This window comes from Eublepharis macularius, chromosome 15, assembly GCF_028583425.1.
Source record: "Eublepharis macularius isolate TG4126 chromosome 15, MPM_Emac_v1.0, whole genome shotgun sequence".
NCBI classification, from domain to species: domain Eukaryota; kingdom Metazoa; phylum Chordata; class Lepidosauria; order Squamata; family Eublepharidae; genus Eublepharis; species Eublepharis macularius.
This window is the reverse complement of record NC_072804.1, coordinates 30,971,178-30,989,717: the sequence shown is the minus strand read 5'-3', so window position 1 is coordinate 30,989,717 and position 18,540 is coordinate 30,971,178. Positions and strand designations below refer to the sequence as shown.

Here is an 18,540-nt window from a genome sequence, read left to right as displayed (position 1 = left end):
TCTGTAAAACAGTGTTAATTCTGTATAAAGACAGCTGCGCATTTTTGCAAAATTAGTTGTGTGCCTTTTGTGCAAATAACGAAGCCAGAGCATAATGTTGTCATTAATATATCCTGTTTCGGGCAAGGTGTTATTTTCTGGGTACTGTAAGTTCTTTACAACCCTGGAATAATGTTTGATCTTTTTAGGGTGTTGGGATTTTCCCAGCATGCACAGTTTAGGTAAAGCTTGATGATCAAAGGATCTCATCTGGGAAACAGAAAGCTCAGCTATATAGAGGAAAACTAAAGCTGTTGGACCACCCTGAAAGTTTCTAATGAAATAAAATGCAAATTAAAATATCTGCAAAAGGAAGTGCTTGAGTCCATTCAATGCCGAACTAGTCGATAGCAGCAGTAATCCATATTGGGATGTCCCAGAAGCCTTGATTTGGTGTCAGAAGATTAACAGAAGCAACAAAGCAGACCTCTCTCAAGAGGTTGTTCCATAATTTCTCTCCTGTGGAAAGCCTTGTCCTGAGAGTCACCTGCTATATCTAGCCATATGCTTCAGGGCCCCAATTTGGTGGTGGTAGCTTTAAAAAGTATCCAGGGTCCAGACTGGTTAGGCTTTTAAAGGTCAAAACTAGCACTTGAATTGGCCCATAAACCCAGTTGGGAACTGTTGAATGTTAGGTTCTGAGTGGTCTTGCCTCAGTCAGCATTATGGTGGCCATGTTTTGAATCAGTTGTCATTTTCCAGGTGCTCTTTGGAGGGTGGACTTTCTTCAAAGGCAGCTCCTTGTAGAGCTTGTTGTGGTAATCTTCTCTTGATTTTACTAAATAACTGTGAATTACTCTCCTGCTTAAAATAAGTAACGAGTGCCTTGAAATTGAAGAGGATGAGGAAAAGCTTGAGGATGACCTCAAGCTTCATGCTAGTATCTAAGGTTCAACTGAGCGGGGTCATTAGCCTGGTTATTATTGTTGATCCCCAACAGATCAGTTAATTGAATTCCTTGAGCTCCACTGCTGATATGTCCATAGCAGTCCATGATTTTAAGTTGCTGGAGCTGTTGCATAGTGGTGTATTTCTATACCTTGGGTTGTCAGGCTGGCAGAAGTGTTCTGTTTAAGGGTAACAAGCTGGTCATGTTGGCTTTTAGTTCAAAGTCTGCCCTTGTCCTTGACAAGATTGACTTAAATCTAATGCAGTTGTGTCCATTATGTAGTTGGGTTTCTTAGTGTAATTTTGTTTGGGCTGTTTCCGCAACTTCATTTTACAGCTTCATGTTCATTTGTGAGGGGATTCTTCCATGGTGTAGCTAGCAAGGCAAATAGCAATTCACAAGTCCATTCTAAAGGCTTGCTGGGTGCCATGCAGAACCATAACAGTGGCAGAGCTGTACCAACCCCCTGAGATGGTCATACCCTGGAGTAACAGAGTTGCTGCTGGTGGGCAGCATGAGATTGCCTTGCTTAGCAGTATGGCACTCTTTGCAGTCACTCATAGAACTTGAAAGATGAGCTTTTTCTTCTCTGTTTAGTAGGAGGAGGCGAAGTCCCTCACCACCACCAGCCAGAAGACGGCGTTCTCCTTCTCCTGCCCCACCTCCAAGGCGGCGCCGGTCACCTTCATTACCACGTCGAAGGTAACACTTACTGTATTGTAGCCATAAGAATTCATGTCGTTTAGCAGACATGGTTTTCCGTTGAAGGTACTCTGATACTTAGAACAATTTGGGCAGATCCATGCATACTAAATTCGCTAATTTCGCCATTTCTGATGCAGAGTCCCCCCCCCCTTTTTTTGTTTGTTTTTTGTTTCTCACGGTCCCCTGTTCCCCAGGAGTAGCATTTTGTGGAGATCAGTGAGCTGCAGTGGGACAGGGAAGGCAGAAAAGTTTAATTCAGCTGATGAAAAATTTAGTCGGAATCCAACCTGTTGTGGGCAAGCAGTGCATGCCTTCCCTAATCTATTTACATCTGGTGATGCTTACAGTGAAATAAAGTTATGTTGCTTCCTCCCCCTTTTGTTTTGTGTATTTGTGTTTGAAAATGTCACATCTTCGTTATTTTCCTGTATTGCTTAGGTCTCCATCACCACCACCTCGCCGTCACTCTCCCACACCCAGGAGATACTCTCCTCCAATACAAAGGAGATACTCCCCTTCACCACCACCAAAGCGAAGAACAGCGTCTCCCCCGCCCAAACGAAGGGCATCTCCTTCTCCACAGCCGAAGCTCAGAGTCTCCCGCTCTCCACCCCCCAAACAAAGAAGCTCTCCACCTCCCAAGAGACGGTCTCCATCCATATCTTCCAAGCATAGGAAAGGATCCCCTCCCAGCAGGTCTAACCGGGAAGCCCGCTCTCCACTGCAGAACAAACGACATTCACCGTCCCCACGGCCCAGGCCTTCCCGTCCCTCTGCAAGTCCCCCACCACTACGCAGGGGGCCTTCACCTTCACCTCCACGGCGGCTGTCTCCATCTCCAAGTACCAGGCCCATTAGGAGAGTGTCAAGGACCCCAGAGCCCAAGAAGTCGAAAAAGTAAGGTTCTCTGACTGGGGTTAAGAACACAGGTGGAATTAGTGCACCGAGGGAACTAAGAGGGTCTCAAGTAAATTTTGTGTAAAAATAATACCTGATATTTGTGAAGAAGTTTCACAATATATTTTATTTATATGCCATCTCTTCAGAGGCCTGCTTCAGGAAGCTTGCAGCTAATACAAACAAAAACTATCAATGCACAAGCATTTAAAAAAACAGGCCATCACCATTAAAACAAGCCAGGATATAACAGCAGCATAAAATGTGCCCAGAGTGATAGTGCTCAACTTTTCAGTGTAGTAATATTTATATTATTTTGTTACTTAAGTTCTCCTTAGGACAGGTATCATGCAAACAATTTCCCCATGCTTTGTGTGAGGCAAAAAAGTAGGCAAAAAGCCAGTGGTGCAAGTAGGAAAAATAGTGGTTTATTCAGATTAAAATTCTTTATACATTTTACCAAGAAGGCTTCTTCAGGGGAATCTTACTTTGTCTTTCAGTATTTCAAACTGCTCTCTTGCGAAATCATCACTTCTGTACTTTAATCTTACTGAAGGAATATTGAAAGACAAATGAGATTCCCCTGAAGAAGCCTTCTTGGCAAAACACATAAGGGAATATTACTCTGAATAAGCATGTACTTTTCCTACCTGCACCATTGGCTTTCTTGACTGCTTTTTTATCTCTGTGATTGAAGTGGCCCTCTCTTTCTCCTTATATTTGAGGCTCCTTTAGGCACAGTGGAAGTATCTATAGCAACTACATTGAAACGGAGAAACTGGCTATAATGTTAAATTTCAGTGAGACAGTTTGAATATAGCAGATGAATTTTAATTTGAAATGACCAGTCTGGGTGATACAGCGATGTGAACTGAAAGAGAACTAGTTTTTGAGGCTTCAGTTTCAGCATTAAAACTTTTAAAAACAATCTGCATGCACAGTGTGTTTGTGCTAATGTTGAGACCTAGGTTCTAATCTACTCTTGGCCCTAAAGCTCTCCCTGGATGATGACTGACATCTCATTTCTCGTAGCCTAACCCACGTATAAGTTTGTTGTGAGAATAAAATGAAGGGCATGAGAGTCATGTAATCCCTTTTCAGCTGCTCCTTGGAAGAAGGGAGAGGGATAAAAATTAAACAAAAATGTTATATTTGTGCATTTAATGGACATACACAATTCTGAGTTGGAACAGGTAATTTCTGCATTGTTCAGGATGTCAGGTTTAATTGCTTATGTTCTGTTTCAACATTGTTTCAGCTCTGTAATAAGATTCTGCTTTTTTCAAATTTCTACAAATTTGCATTTGTATATACCATAAGGCTGTGTAACCTGCCTTGAGTCTAAGTGAGAAAGGTAGACTGTAAATAATGTAAATAAATAAACTGAGAGTTTCTTGCTGGGCAGTTCTGAACTGCTGGGAGGAGGAGAGAGGGATGCAGAGTCCGCAGCTAGAATTGCATATCTGGCAGCATGGCCTTTTTACATAAGCCCAAAAGCGGTTTGTAATCTTACATCAGCTCTTTATATGTAAGATCCATAAACCACATGAAGGTATTACATCCAGTTAGTTTTTGTTCAGAGGTCCTGCCTTCTGCTAAGCTGGCTGCTTTTTCACAAAATGTCCTGTTGTCTTTCTCAGGGCTTCCACACCAAGTCCACATTCTGCAAGAAGGGGATCTTCATCCAGGTCTGTGTCAGGATCACCGCAGCCACCCCCCAAGAAACATCAGCCCCCTCCGTCTCCTGCTCGATCTCAGTCACCCTCTGCTCACTGGTCTCCAGCACCTGCAAAGAAGGCGAAGAGTCCTACACCAAGTCCATCACCTGTCAGGGTGCGTACTACCTTCTAATGCTGGTGTTGTGTCCTCGTCTCAGATGGTTCAAATCATACACTGACTGAAAGTAGGTCCGATTGAGGCTAAGCTAGCAGTTGACCATCTCCGGTGCTTACCTGATCGCTACGTTATTATAACTGGCTCCCTCTTTTATGGTGGCCCAGCCCTTGTTTCAAATGTGAATGCCATGTGCTTGACTTCCTGGGTGAGGTCTGGAGGAGGGTGTACAGAACAAGTTTGTACAATAGCTGTTATGTGGAATAGGTTGTATCTTAACCCTCAACTTGGCTGAGTGCAGAGCTGCCTTCTGAAGGTGAGGGCCTCTTCTGCCCAGGAAGTGATAGCAGGAGGTAACTGCTGGTTTTTCTTGACTTGGTGGCTTTCACTGGGTTTGTTCTCTTGAGTATTGTGTGTGAATCAAGAGCTAAATGAACTGCTTGACTTTACAGAACTCTGATCAGGAAGGCAGTGGCAAGAAGAAGAAGAAGAAGAAGGATAAGAAGCATAAAAAGGATAAAAAGCACAAGAAACACAAAAAGCATAAGAAGGAGAAAGCTGCAGTAGCAGCTGCAATGTCTGCATTTACCGCGCCAGCACCAGAAAACCAAGAGAAAAATGTAGATCCCAAAAAGGTGAGAACTCGAGAGTGATTTAGGAGTTTGGTGGAGCTTTTGGTGTGACAAGTTGCTAAGATGCCAAGCATCAGATTACACAAGCTGTTGTATCAAATGTGAAGCTTGCGTCCTTCTGTATAGATCTTAGAGAAATATCTTTATTTTTGTTTTGTTTTTTAACTTTTAACTTTAATTAATTCTAAACAGCATACAACATACACTTAAACATATATACAATTCATGGAAATATGATACACTGAATATCATGGTTGACATAAAAGCATTAAACCTTACATCTTAAGCACTGTCAAATATTATAAGTAGACAAAAAATAAAGTCTAGTCAGATAAAATTATTATTTGAAGAACAATTGATATTAAGAGAAGGTTAGATATTTGATTTGGTATGTTTTGTTTCTAACTAAAGTTCTGAGCTTAAGAATGTGTGATACTGGGTTTTTAAATCAAAAAGAGTCCAGTAGCACCTTTAAGACTAACCAATTTTATTGTAGCATAAGCTTTCGAGAATCAAGTTCTCTTCGTCAGATGCCTGATACAGATGCCTGTATCTGTATCAGGCATCTGACGAAGAGAACTTGATTCTCGAAAGCTTATGCTACAATAAAATTGGTTAGTCTTAAAGGTGCTACTGGACTCTTTTTGATTTTGCTACTACAGACTAACACGGCTAACTCCTCTGCATCTATGGGTTTTTAAAGGATGCAAGTCATTACTAGCAAGAGAGTCTATAAATGGATACCATTTTTCTAAGAAGTTGTACTGCTTGGGAAAGTTTTCTGCCTGACCAAGTTTGTCAGATATCTTCTCCATTATCAGGTGGTCCCATACCTTAATTAACCAGGTGTTTAGGTTAGGTGGATATTGAGATTTTCATCTTGATGCTATAGCTGTCTTAGCTGCTACTGAAAGGGATGAGATCAAGTCTCGCCTTTTTTGTGGTATCGAGTGTTTACGCCATAGGTCTAAGAAAATAAGCTCAGGTTTAAGAGGTATTTTATAGTTTGTTATTAAGGTAATATGGTGTAGTACTTTTTTCCAAAATTCCTCTATGTAGACACATTGCCACCAACAGTGAGCAAATGGTCCTTCTTTGCTGCATTTTTTCCAGCATAATGGAGACTTGGTTGGAGATATTCTGGACAGGTTTTGTGGGGTTAGGTACCATCGATGGATTATTTTGTAAATCTGTATTCTTGTGGTGATTACGGAAGATTTGAGTAGGTTTGAAGTCCAGATCATTTCCCAATCTTTATTTGATACTAGGGTATTACAATCTTGTTGCCATTTTGGGTATGATAGTAAGTTTTTAAAATTATTTGTTTGGATAAGAATGTTATATATTTTAGTAATTAATCCTTTCTGGGTGAGTTTTTCTGCCCCTAAAATGTTTCCTCAAAGTCTGTTTTCTGACTACTCATTATATCTTTAGCTTTTATCTGATTTGTGAAGTGGGTTAGCTGAAAATATGCATACCATGGAATTGCTTGATGTAATTTGTCTTCTAGCTCTATTTTCTCAGTGATACCCTTTTTTGTGACTATGTCATGTAGTCGCAGATTCTTTGGTAGATTAAATGAGAGAAATCTTTTAGGAAATCTCTCGTGTGATGATAGTGTTGAGTAATGAGAAAGAATTGGGACTAACTTACTTTTATATTTATCCCATATCTCGATAATACTTGTGAGAAAAGTATTATTTTGAATTTCTTTGGGTCTATGTGTACGATTAAGCCATAGTACTTCTTGTAGAGTCCATGGGTGATGGAGTGGTTGTAATATATTGACCCAATCAGATTGTGTGCCATTGTGAAGTATATATATAGCGTTAGAGAGTCTCAAGGCTACGTTATAGATTACAATGTCTGGATAATTATAGCCTCCCTGTTGTTTTTTTCATTTTAATTAAATCAAAAGCAATTCTTGGCCTTTTATATTGCCATAGAAACCTATTGAGGGTAGATTGCCATTCTTTTAGTGGACTTGTTGGAATATGGATTAGGAGCGTCCAAAACAAGTAAATAAATTTAGGAAGTATAAAGGATTTGATTACATGGTATCTTTCATACCAGGAAAGATTTAATTTGTTCCATTTATCAATATCAGCTTTAATTCCTTTAACTTTTTGAAAATGATTGACTTTAATTAAACTATCTAGATTATTTGGGATAATGATTCCTAAGTATGGTCTTTGAGAGTTGGACCATTGAAACCTGAACTGCCTTTTAATTTGACCTTTTTCCTGTTTGGAAATATTTAGAGATAGTATTACAGACTTGGATTGGTTAATCCTTAATCCTGATATCTGTCCAAAGGTGTTGAGTGAGTTTTGCAGATTTGATAGGGATAGAGATGTGTATGTGATATACAAAAGCATATCATCAGCAAATAAGCTCAATTTGTAGGTGTCATTTCCAATTTTTATGCCTTGAATTTGGTTGTTTAGCCTTATTGATTCTGCTAGGGGCTCCAGCGCAATTGCAAATAGGATCGGCGACAGGGGACATCCCTGTCTTGTGCCCCTCGACAGTTTGATAGCGTCTGAAGTTATCCCATTTGTTTTTATTTTGGCCCATGGTTGTTTGTATATAGATTCAATTGCTTTTAGGAATTTATTGCCAAAGTTCATATGATACAGTAAATATCTTTGTTTGAATGTGCTCATAGCTGTGAACTCTGAGCATCTGTAGATTATGTGACATCTCTCCTTCTCCATTTTATCCACACAGCAACCCTGTGAGCTCGGTGGGGCTGAAAGTGTGTGACTGGCCCAAGGTCACCCAGCGAGCTTCCATGACAGAGTGGGGGATTCGAACCTGGGTCTCCCAGATCCTAGTCTGACACTCTTAACTACTACACCACACTGGATACCAAGCTCACTGTGACTGCTTATTTTCCACTTAGAATTTGTGGCTAGGCGTTGTTTGTCTAAACTCTAGGAGTTTTGCTGTGTGTTTCGTGCAAAGTCTGACGGATGAATCTCAGGTTCACGTTCTGTGATGACGGAAGTAATTGCTGGCTTTCTGTTGTCTTCAGGAGACTGAGAGCGAAGCAGAAGATAACCTGGATGATTTGGAAAAACATCTGCGTGAGAAAGCCCTGAGGTCGATGAGGAAGGCACAAGCATCTCCGCCCTCTTAGGCTGAAGCAGGCGTTTGATCTAATGTACATTGTATTTGGTTTGTACTCAGACTTCAATTTCAAAATTGCTAAATGTGTTTGAGCTTTAGACTTTAACATTGGTTGTAATAATTGCTTAGGTTGAAGTTCACCATGTTTAAAAGAAAAAGAAGGGCATGGTTCTTCATTACAAAAAGGCATTCACAGTGTACTAGTGACATCCTTTGACAGTTGACATCTATTTCACTATAATTTTTTTATGCAGTGTTTCTCCCCGTTCCCCCAGACAAACTCTTCAGTTTCTTGGATTGCCACCAGGGAAATTTCCTAAGCATTTGCAATCTGACTTCCTGACATAGGCCATTTTGGTCTTGTACACAGTACAAAGGCAAACCACTATTCATGCATTTTTAAAAAATCTAGCAAGAACAGTTGTGAATACCCAGATTTCTCTGTAGTTGCCTGCATTGTCTCTGCTGAAGACCAAGGTTAAAGTTTTGAGATGGTACCTACTTAAGCCTGAACACAGTGAGTTCACACTAGTGCAACAGGTTCATTTAGAACACTGGAATTTCATTTGTACCTTACTTCTCCTCTCCCCTTTTTAAAAGCATTTCCCATGATCACCAGTCTCAGCAAAGTTTTGCATACAATTTTGTTCTGTGAAATGTTGTTGTTGCCCCAAATCATAGTTTTCTTTCCCCCTCTCCTTGTCTTGTTGTGGTCCTTCAGAATAGTGTGTAACTTTCAGAGCTGTGATCTCTCAAAGTCAGAAGGACCTGAACTTTGGATATTGTCATGTCCTCTCTGGGGTTTTTTGTTTTTGTTTTTTTAAAAACGAAAGCTATTATAAAGCTTGTGGATTAAACAAATAAATTTCTAAATTTAATGGGTGTTGGTGACTTATTGAGATAACAGTAGTAACCTTCAGTTATTCCTTAACTTGGATAGCCCATGCTAGCCCGATGTTGTCAAAGTTTCAGAAGCTAAGCTGGGTCAGCCCTGGTTAGTATTTGGATGGGAGACCTCCAAGAAAGTCTCGCGTTGCTACACAGAGGCAGGCGATGGCATACCACCTCTGAACATCTCTTGCCTTTGAAAGCTCTATGGAGTCGCCACAAGTCTGCTGCAACTTGACGGTAAAAAAAGGTTACCAGCCTCCCTCTTAATCTTTAGTAACCAATCTGCTCAGCTTGCAGAAATTTGCATTATTCCTGTCCTTTTAGACAAGATGAAAGAGTTTGTGGAGTTTGCCTCTTTGTACAGAGGAAGGCCCCGTTGTTAAGATGAACAGGACATTGGAATCAACCCTGTTTGTGAAAGTCATAAAGGAAGAGCGGGTAACCATGCAGAGCACAGGTATTATTCCTTGCCACTTAGGATCCTTTTGCAGCAACTGTCTGTGATCCAGAGCTCAGTAGGCATTCTGATGCCCCTGCTCCTGCACAGCCTGATAATGAAGAGGACATCTTCACAGATGCATTCATTGGTACTCTCAGCATCCCCTTCCCCAATGGGAAAGCCATTACAAGTGCATGCACACTGCGGAGGCTCTAACAACCACAAACCCTGTATCAGGACAACTGCCTTGTGTGTTCAAGCTCTGTTGTGCAAACGTCAGGTCTAGAAACATGCCACTTTGGTTCAAATCACTTATGAGGTTGGAGTGTTTGAAAACACTTTCCTCTTCCCTGGCCTTTTTTCACTGCATCACATGCTTCCCTTCTCCTCTTCCTCGCTCTGGTTTCAAAACGGGAACTGGCCTCTTGAACTTTGATTTCTGCTATGCCAGACTTGAAGCTCTTGGGACATGATGCACAGTCACCCAGCATTGCCATGTTTTCCTGGCTGTGTCACGCTTAGAACACTTACTCTATTTCTGTGTGTTTGTGCAGATTCAGCGTGACAGAAGTGTGGTGGAAATGAACTCTTATGTACAATCTCTTGTATTTTGACAGCAGGGATTCAAACTTGCCACAGTTGTACATTCACGAGGAACCTAATTGAAAAAAATGATGGAATTGCCCACTGGTCAAGCATTAGCAAACAAGATAGAAACAAAAATAGAATATTTATTTATTTATTCACTTACTTACTTCATTAATACCCTGCCTTCTGTTTCCACATTCCTATGAAGTACGTTGGACTGAGTGTGTGTGATTGGCCCAGGGTTTCCATGGTAGATCGGGGATTCAAACCTGGGTCTGACACTCTCTGGTGATCTGGGTGGTCCACAACTGTTTTGTCATCCCCATCTGCCTCAGATACAGAGGGGGAGGGTTAACTGCACCCCGTTCCTCCTCTTTGCTTCTCAATTTCCTCCTCCACTGCCTGGTAAACACCTGGAACCTCTTCTCTGGCCTTCTGTTTGGCCCCTTATATAGGCCAGACTTAATCACATGTGCCCAGTGGACGTCCCCCACCTGTTCCCTGTTTGAGTCTGGCTGGTCTGTTTCAGCTGCAGCTGCTGCCAGCAGAACCTTAAAGGGACTGCTCGCTGATGTGTAGGAGCCATCTGTTGCCTGGTCCAGCTACGCTGGCCTTCTTTTCTGTTGGGGCAGCCATAGGAGTGGTTGGAAGCCCAAAGCTGGGTTCATGACTCCCTGCTGCAGCCTATGTAAGATGGTCTAATAATTACACCATTCTGGCTGTCACTGCCCTACTAGAAGAGTGTACAAGCCCAGGGGAGGGTATATACATTCCATACATCAATTCTGTGGTTGAACAATCACCAACCACAATTTGAGGCCTTCATGCAGCCAGTGAAATACACTGTTGTTATCCTGTGAATCTTCACAGCTGAGTAGCTTCCCAAAAATGTTCTTGCTCAGATTTTTGAGCCTAGTGAATAGCTGTTGCTGTGCTTCACTGGTTATGGAATTATGCCTCCCCCACTGTGGGTATTGGACAGTTTTTCAGCAAAACCAGCAGCAGCTAATATTCACTAGAGGGCATGATGGGACCAAGTTGGAAGCCCTGGGTTTGTGTAACTGTTCTTGGGGATGTTGCAAAAGGGCTATTTTTAACAACCCCCCCCCCCCATTTCTAAAATGTATGTATATATGTGTGTATATCCTGCCTTTGTGAACAAAGCCAGCAGTCTCAAAACACGCAGTCTCAAGGGGAAAACAACTCATAGGAATAGTTGATGTGTTGTAGAAAGTGCTTCATGATATTTCAGTAACTTTCACAACAACCCCTATTGGGAATGTGTTGTTTGCCTAAAAGAATCTGTTGAGTTTATGGCAAGAGGTCAGATGCACAGAAGAAATCCCTTCTTTTGTTGTCATTCCACCACATTAGCCCACGGGGCCTGTCTAAATCAGAATTGCTACAGCACTTTCGAAATATACACAGCTTTATAGAGACACAATCTTCACAAAGCCCAGCATAAGGAGGGTTTTCTGTCTTCTCTCCTCCTCCAGTCGTGTTCTGCAGGATCCTTCTTGTCCAGAGATGTTTGGGACTGAAGTAAGGAATGTTAGAGATGCAGAACAACATGCTGTACTCTTCCTGATTCGGGGGGGGGGGAGGCTTTCTTTAAGGAAATTGCATATCATTGGGGAGCTGCTACAGTAAAATCTTTTTTTTTTATTAGATAAGCCATCTATGTAAATCTTGGCATATTTTAGTAAGGGTTCCTTCCTTTGTTCAGGTTCCAGAGGACATCAGAGCCTGGAGCCTTGGACCTCATCATCCATTACGTGTAATAATCAAATCTATTCCTGTCCTTTCTACAGGGAATCACATTGAAAAGATTTTTGACAAAGTACAACACCCAGCCTTTCAAATCCCAATTTCTTCTCTCCCTCAGTAGAAAAGAGCAAGAGTCCAGTAGCACCTATAAGACTAACAAAATTTGTGGTAGGGTATGAGCTTTCTTGAGTCAAAGCTCACTTCTTCAGATAACAGCTAGAATGTGAGTCCATCTGTCCTTGTATCTTGGGAAGTGATTACAGAAGCTGAATGACAATAGCAGGTGTGATTGGATAGGGTGGGGTTATCCAGAGAGGAAGTTCAAAGAGAGATTAGAAAGAGAGATTGCTGAACTGTGATGGATAATGAAGCTCAGGACAATGCATCCACCTGGACTGAATCAAGACCTAGGCTATGTACCGCCCTTCAGGACAACTTAATGCCCACTCAGAGCAGTTTACAAAGTATGTCATCATTATCCCCACAACAAAACACCCTGTGAGGTGGGTGGGGCTGAGAGAGCTCCAGAGAACTGTGACTAGCCCAAGGTCACCCAGCTGGCTTCAAGTGGAGGAGTGGGGAATCAAACCCGGCTCTCCAGATTAGAGTCCCGCACTCAACCACTACACCAAACTGGCTCTCCCTCTGATAAATATCTGAAGAAGTGAGCTCTGAGTCATGGAAGCTCGTGCTGGATTCAATGTTTAAAACGCCACTGGAGTTGTTTTTGCTACAATAGACAAACATGGTTCCCCCTCTGCATGTATAAGTAAAGTGCCTACCTCATACAGCAACAGCACCCAGAAGCCAGCAGGCAGACAGTACAATGAATCCCTTCCCACTTCCTTTAGGAGGCAGGTGACTCTCCTTGTATTGAATGAACTTCATGAAGACCGAATGCTTTCACGTAAAGACCCTTGAATGCACAAAGACTAGTTTTAGGGGGAATGGCTGTGGCTTGCCTTGTAAGTACAACCAGCAGGATTCCAGCCCTCTTTTATTTCTCCATTTTCTTAATTGGAAACTACCAATTGTGCTGTATTCCAGCCAAAGCTGAATTACGGTTGGAGTGGTGAGTTTTAAAGCGGAGGCTGCATAAGTACAAATACTTAAGTAAATACTTAAAACGCAGAGCCCTTGAATGAATGCAGGTTGGGGGGGGGGAAGAGCCAAGGAAAAAATTTTTTTACCAGGGAGGGCTCTTTGAAAAATCCTTTAATTTATGTTCTTCATAAATTAGCAATTTTCAGTGCAATCAAACTGGATAGCTGGAGCAGCCAGGTATAAATAATTGTGCATCTCTATAGAGTACAATATGGTGTTTTTGCCATCTGAAGAAATGAACTTGCACGGCCTTCTCTGTTTCTTCTGGTTTGCCTTCCAGGAACTTGTAAAAACTACACAGCTGCCCCTTCCCCTTGCTTCTCCTTGCTTCCCAGTACCAGCTGCTGCCATCAACAACTCTCAGAATATCTGCTAAATGGAGTGATACATGCTCAGTTACCTGTGCTGCTGTGTAAAGTCTCTGCCCAGGTGCTGTGCTTCCAGCCCCTCTCCAAAAACGACCACAGAGGCATTCTACTGCAACTCTGCACATTCAAGCTATTGTGCCCCAAGGATAGTGAGCTGACCTTCTGCCCCTCCCTGTCACCACACTTCAGACAGCAAGACCAAATAGGCATGGAGTGCTTCCGGAGACCAGACTTAAAACATTCAAAATATAATAAAGAAGAATAAAAGAATACATATGCTCTGTTCAAGCCTTTGGGCTGAGCAGGGGAACAAAGAAAGATGGAAACATGCAGTCCTCTCCTTACACTAAATACTTCTAAATAATGTTTAGTTAGGACAGGTTAACTTTGATTGAAGCTGCAATAGTTTGATGTCCACAGTGTCCTATCCTTAGAAGATACATAGGATTCACTTTGTGGAAGAGCATTCATTCTGGAGATGTGGGTGTTAATTGAGATGTTAATTGATTCAGCATTTTTGTGGTGTATCTCAGGCACCCTCTTAATGTCAGCTGGAGACACTTGGGACTAGACTAGAAACTAGGCTCCTGGTTTTCTGTATTTACAATGGGTTTTGTCTTTTAATGGCTTTAAATTTAAAGCAGAGGTGTTTGTTTGGCATTACACACTTATATGATAAGAGGATTTCCTTGCCTTATTGCTGAACCTGCACAGTTGCCCCAACCTGCTAGCCACTTTCTCACATGCTTTCTTGCTGTGACAGTCACTGGTGGGGGCCCCTCTGCAGGAAGCGTTTCATTTTAAAGTTCACAACATTAGCACCTGTTTCCCTGGCACTCATTCACTCCTGGAAAATGGGATTCGAACTTCCATTAAAGATTCATAGGCCTGTCTAATGAATTTTTCATTCATTGAGCTGTTAGCCCACTATGTGAATGGAAGTACCTTTTCTCAATAGGATAAGAGCTTCCCCCTGTTTTTTTTTAAACAGGGCAAATTAATTCTTATGTCATCTTCACTGATTCCTTGCATAGCAACACAAAAACAACTACATTTTCACATTTAAAAGGAACATAAGCTTGGATGGATTTTTAAAGTATTTCTATAGCTAACCTTTGAATTATTCCTATTTGGAATATTTTAGCCCTGACTAGGATAGCCTAGCCTGACCTTATCTAATTTTGGAAGCTAAGCAGAGTTGGCCCTGGTTAGTAATTGGATGGGAGACCTCCAAAGAACATGGTTACAGAGGCAGGCAATGGCAAACCACCTGTTAGTTTCTTGCCTTGAAACCCCCAATAGGGCTCGCCATAAGTCAGCTATGACTTAACAGCACTTTCTACCACCAACAGGATCAAGTTCTTTTGATGGAAAACTGGTTTTAAGATAGAAAAAAAGTAAAGTATCTGGGTATTATATTGTCAAGTATGAACTATATGCTGTTTTACAACTATGAGAAGGTAGGAAAGGATATTAAGAATGTATTAAGATGGGGAAAGCTACAACCATCGTTGTTGGGGAGAATATCTGTAATTAAAATGAATAATTTACCTAGAATGTTGTTCTTGTTTCAGACAATATCAATATTGACACCTGATACACCATTCAAACAATGGCAGAAGGATATATCTAAGTTTATATGGAAAGGGAAGAAACCACATGTTAAATTTAAAATATTACAAGATGCGAAGTAAAGAGGGGGCCTAGGCCTACCTAGTTTGAACATATACTTTGATGCTTGTTCTTTTGTCTGCCTGAAAAAATGGTTAATGTTGAGAAACGAAAGGTTATTGGAATTAGAAGGTCATGATTTAAGATTTGGTTGGCATGCATATTTGTGGCATGACAAAGTTAATGTGTATTTTAAAAATCATATTGTTAGATGGGCTATTCTAAGAGTATGGAATAAATATAAACTTTGGTTGTGTCCTAAAACTCCACTTTGGATTTCCTCTCAGGAGGCTTTTTTAGGAAGAGAAATGATATTTAAACATAAGTGGTTAATGTCCGGGGTCTGCAGCACGGCCCCCAGACTTGCCAGGAGGAGAGGACAGGAGACAGTCAGGAGACAGCCGCCCCAGCAGACCCCCAGGGCCTGGACCTACCTACACAGGAGGGAGGGAGAGAAGCCCTACCTACTCAAGAAGAAGGGAGAGAAGCACCCAAGCCTTGGAGGGTTAGAAGGTGCAGGTGGAGGCCAGCTAGTCCCACCCTCCAGTGGGAGGCTGAGCGGCGCAGAGGGCAATCTAAACTCCCCTCTGTTTGGAGATCAGGGGGCGGGGCCACCAGCCATGTGACCATTTTTTCTGAGGGCAACCCACTGAGTTCCACCACCTCTTTTCCCAGAAAAAAAGCCTTGAGAACAGGTAAAAGTATGTATGATAAAATGGGCAAAGAATTTTGGTTATAATATACAGTTTGAACAGTGGGAGAATATGTGGTTGAAGGTTCTTAAATTTCCTTTAAATATGGGTTTGAAAGAAAACGTATAAAATGATGTATAGATGGCATATGTCACAGGATAAATTAGCAAAAATGTATAAGAATGCTTCAGATAGATGCTGGAAATGTGAACAACTGGAGGGGACATTTTATCACCTGTGGTGGACATGTAACAAAGCAAAAAAATGGAAACAAATGCATTCAATTATTCAGAATACTTTCAAGACTAATGTTTAAATAAAGCTGGAGGTCTTTTTGCTCAGATTAATGGATAAACAATTGGGAGCTACACATGGCATACTATTTTTGTATATGATAACAGCAGCAAGACTATTACACACTCAAAAGTGTTGTCATTAGAGGGACCTTTGCAAAAACTAAATGAATATTAAAACTCAACAACTTTCAGTTTAGGTTTAGAAGAAAGACAGTGAATCAAGAACTGAAGAACTTCCTGAAAGACATATTTACATATCGCTGTTACTTTTGCATTTTGTACTTAGGAAATGCTGAGGGAGGTAAAATGCCTGAGATGTGGAAGGAAGCCAATATAACACTTATACGAAAAGATGGACAAAATCAGACACTGACAAGAAATTATAGGCCAATATAATTATTCAATATGACTATAAGCTATTTGCAATGATATTGGCTGGAAGACTTAAAAAATATTTTCCAGGCCATTATTCATGAAGATCAAAGTGGATTTCTACCTAAGAGGCAGCTGAGGACAGTGTAAGAATAGTATTAGATATTTTAGAGTACTTGGAAAAAGAGAATGAAAAACAAGCTGCTCTGATTTTTCTAGATGCTGAGAAGGCCTTTGACAATTTGAACTGGACATTTCTGTTTTAAGATTTTGGAAGATACGGACTTTAGAGATAATTTTATAAAATTGATCAAGTTGATTTATACATCCCACTCAGCACAAGTGGTGGTTAATGGGGAGTTAACTAAATCATATGGAATACAAAGGGTGCCCATTGTCACCCTTGTTATTTATACTGGTGCTTGAAGTTCTGAACAGGGATATAAGACAAGACGAGAACTGGAGGTCTAAAGGTGAAACAGGAGACTTACAAGCTAAGAGCCTTTGCAGATGATTTGGTGCTGGTTTTGGAGGATCCCCTAAAGGGAATTGAAACCCTAATGTCAAAATTAAAAGAATTTGGTGCAGTGGCTGGTTTCAAGGTCAATAAGCAGAAGACCAAAGTGTTAACTAAAATATGAAAATACAGGATCAAATGAAATTGGAGAATAAAACAGGGTTTAAAATTGAGAAAAAGGTAAAATACTTGGGTATCACGTTGTCAAATATGAACTCTTTGTTATTCCAAAATAATTATATTAAGACTTGGAATGAATTTAAAAGGGTCATGTTAAGATGGGATAAAATTTAACTATGGTTGTTGGGAAGAATAGCTACAATTAAAATGAATGTTTTACCTAGAATGTTATTCCTATTTTAGACAATTCCAGTTTTGACAACCGAGGCACCATTTAAACAATGGCAGAAGGATATATTGAGATTTATATGGTAAGGCAAAAAACCAAGGGTTAAATTTAAAGTCCTGCAGGAGGCAAAGGAAAGAGGAGGTTTGGGTTTACCAGATTTGAGATTATATTTTGCGGCTAACTGGTTTGGATGAAGGAATGGATTTTGTTAAAAAACATAAGACTGTTGGGGCATGACCTAATATTTGGATGGCATGGATACTTATGGTATGACAAGGTAAAAGTTAATGCAGAATTTAATAATCATTGCATCAGGCATGCCATTTTTGAGAGTATGGAATAAACACAAATTTAGGTTTTGTTCGAAAATACCTCTGGTTAACATCGCAAAAAGCTCATTTTAGAAAACAAATGGTCCAATTAAATGGTTAACTTAATGTGATTTGTTGGAGTTTTCTCAAGCTCAAGCTAAAATTAAAGAGAGGATTTAGTAGCAGAAGGACATGTTTGCCAATGGTTTTCTTATATGCAAATCTTGGAGAGATTAAGTTAGACAAGAGATACTATGACTTTGAGCAATCTAAAACTGAATTTAAAATTGCACTCTGTACAAATGATGAACATGTTATTTCTAAAATGAAAGATCTTTTGTTGGTGTTTGAGATAGAAGAAGAGCAAGTAAAAGAATGTATGATTAAATGGGCAAAAAATTATGGACATGACATACTAATGGAGCAATGGGAAAATATGTGGACAAGAGGGTTGAATTAAGCTCTAGTATTAAGGATAATTTCTAAGATGATGTATTGTTGGTATATGACTCCCTAAAAATTGGCTAGAGTGTACAAGGATGCTTCAAATGTATGTTGGAAATGTGCTAAACCAGAAGGGACATTTTATCATATGTGCTGGACATGTAAGAAAGCAAAGAAAGCTTCTGGTTGCAGATACAAACATTGGTTCAGAAAATTTTGAAGTTTAAAATCCATTTGAAACCAGAGACTTTTTTGTTTGGAATGATGGACAGCCAGTTGGAAAGTTTTGGAACTTTGTTCTTACATATGATCATGGCAGCAAGAGCTTGTATGCACAAAAACGGAAAACTCCAGCATTGCCTACCATGGAGGAATGGTGGATAAAAGTTTTGGAGTTTGCGTCAATGGCAAAACTGACTTCACTGATTAGAGAAAAGACATTATCTACATTTTTGGCTGAATGGAAACCATTTATAGACATTTTACATGAAATAGATAATAATGATTTGATGATATCTGGATGTATGGATTAAGAATCATGAACAATAGAAAAAAGAGGGCTCTTATGTTTAACATAGAATAAGTGAGACTTTAAAAATGATTT

At 40.4% G+C, this 18,540-nt stretch overlaps 1 protein-coding gene across 6 annotated transcripts in view; it reads left to right on the top strand.

Annotated features, from left to right (window-relative positions):
* SRRM1 (serine and arginine repetitive matrix 1) overlaps positions 1–9,005 on the top strand; it is a 29,596-nt gene extending 20,591 nt beyond the window's left edge. For 5 of the 6 annotated variants that reach the window (XM_054998701.1, XM_054998700.1, XM_054998706.1 and 2 more), the window contains 5 exons: positions 1,526–1,630; positions 2,072–2,530; positions 4,171–4,363; positions 4,816–4,998; positions 8,033–9,005. In XM_054998701.1, coding sequence (XP_054854676.1) covers positions 1,526–1,630; positions 2,072–2,530; positions 4,171–4,363; positions 4,816–4,998; positions 8,033–8,137 — 1,045 coding nt within the window. In that variant the 3' untranslated portion in view covers positions 8,138–9,005. Of the gene's footprint in view, positions 1–1,525; positions 1,631–2,071; positions 2,531–4,170; positions 4,364–4,815; positions 4,999–7,725 lie in introns of all 6 variants that reach the window. The other variant, XM_054998702.1, reaches the window with a different exon arrangement.
* Positions 9,006–18,540: the final 9,535 nt, after the last annotated feature.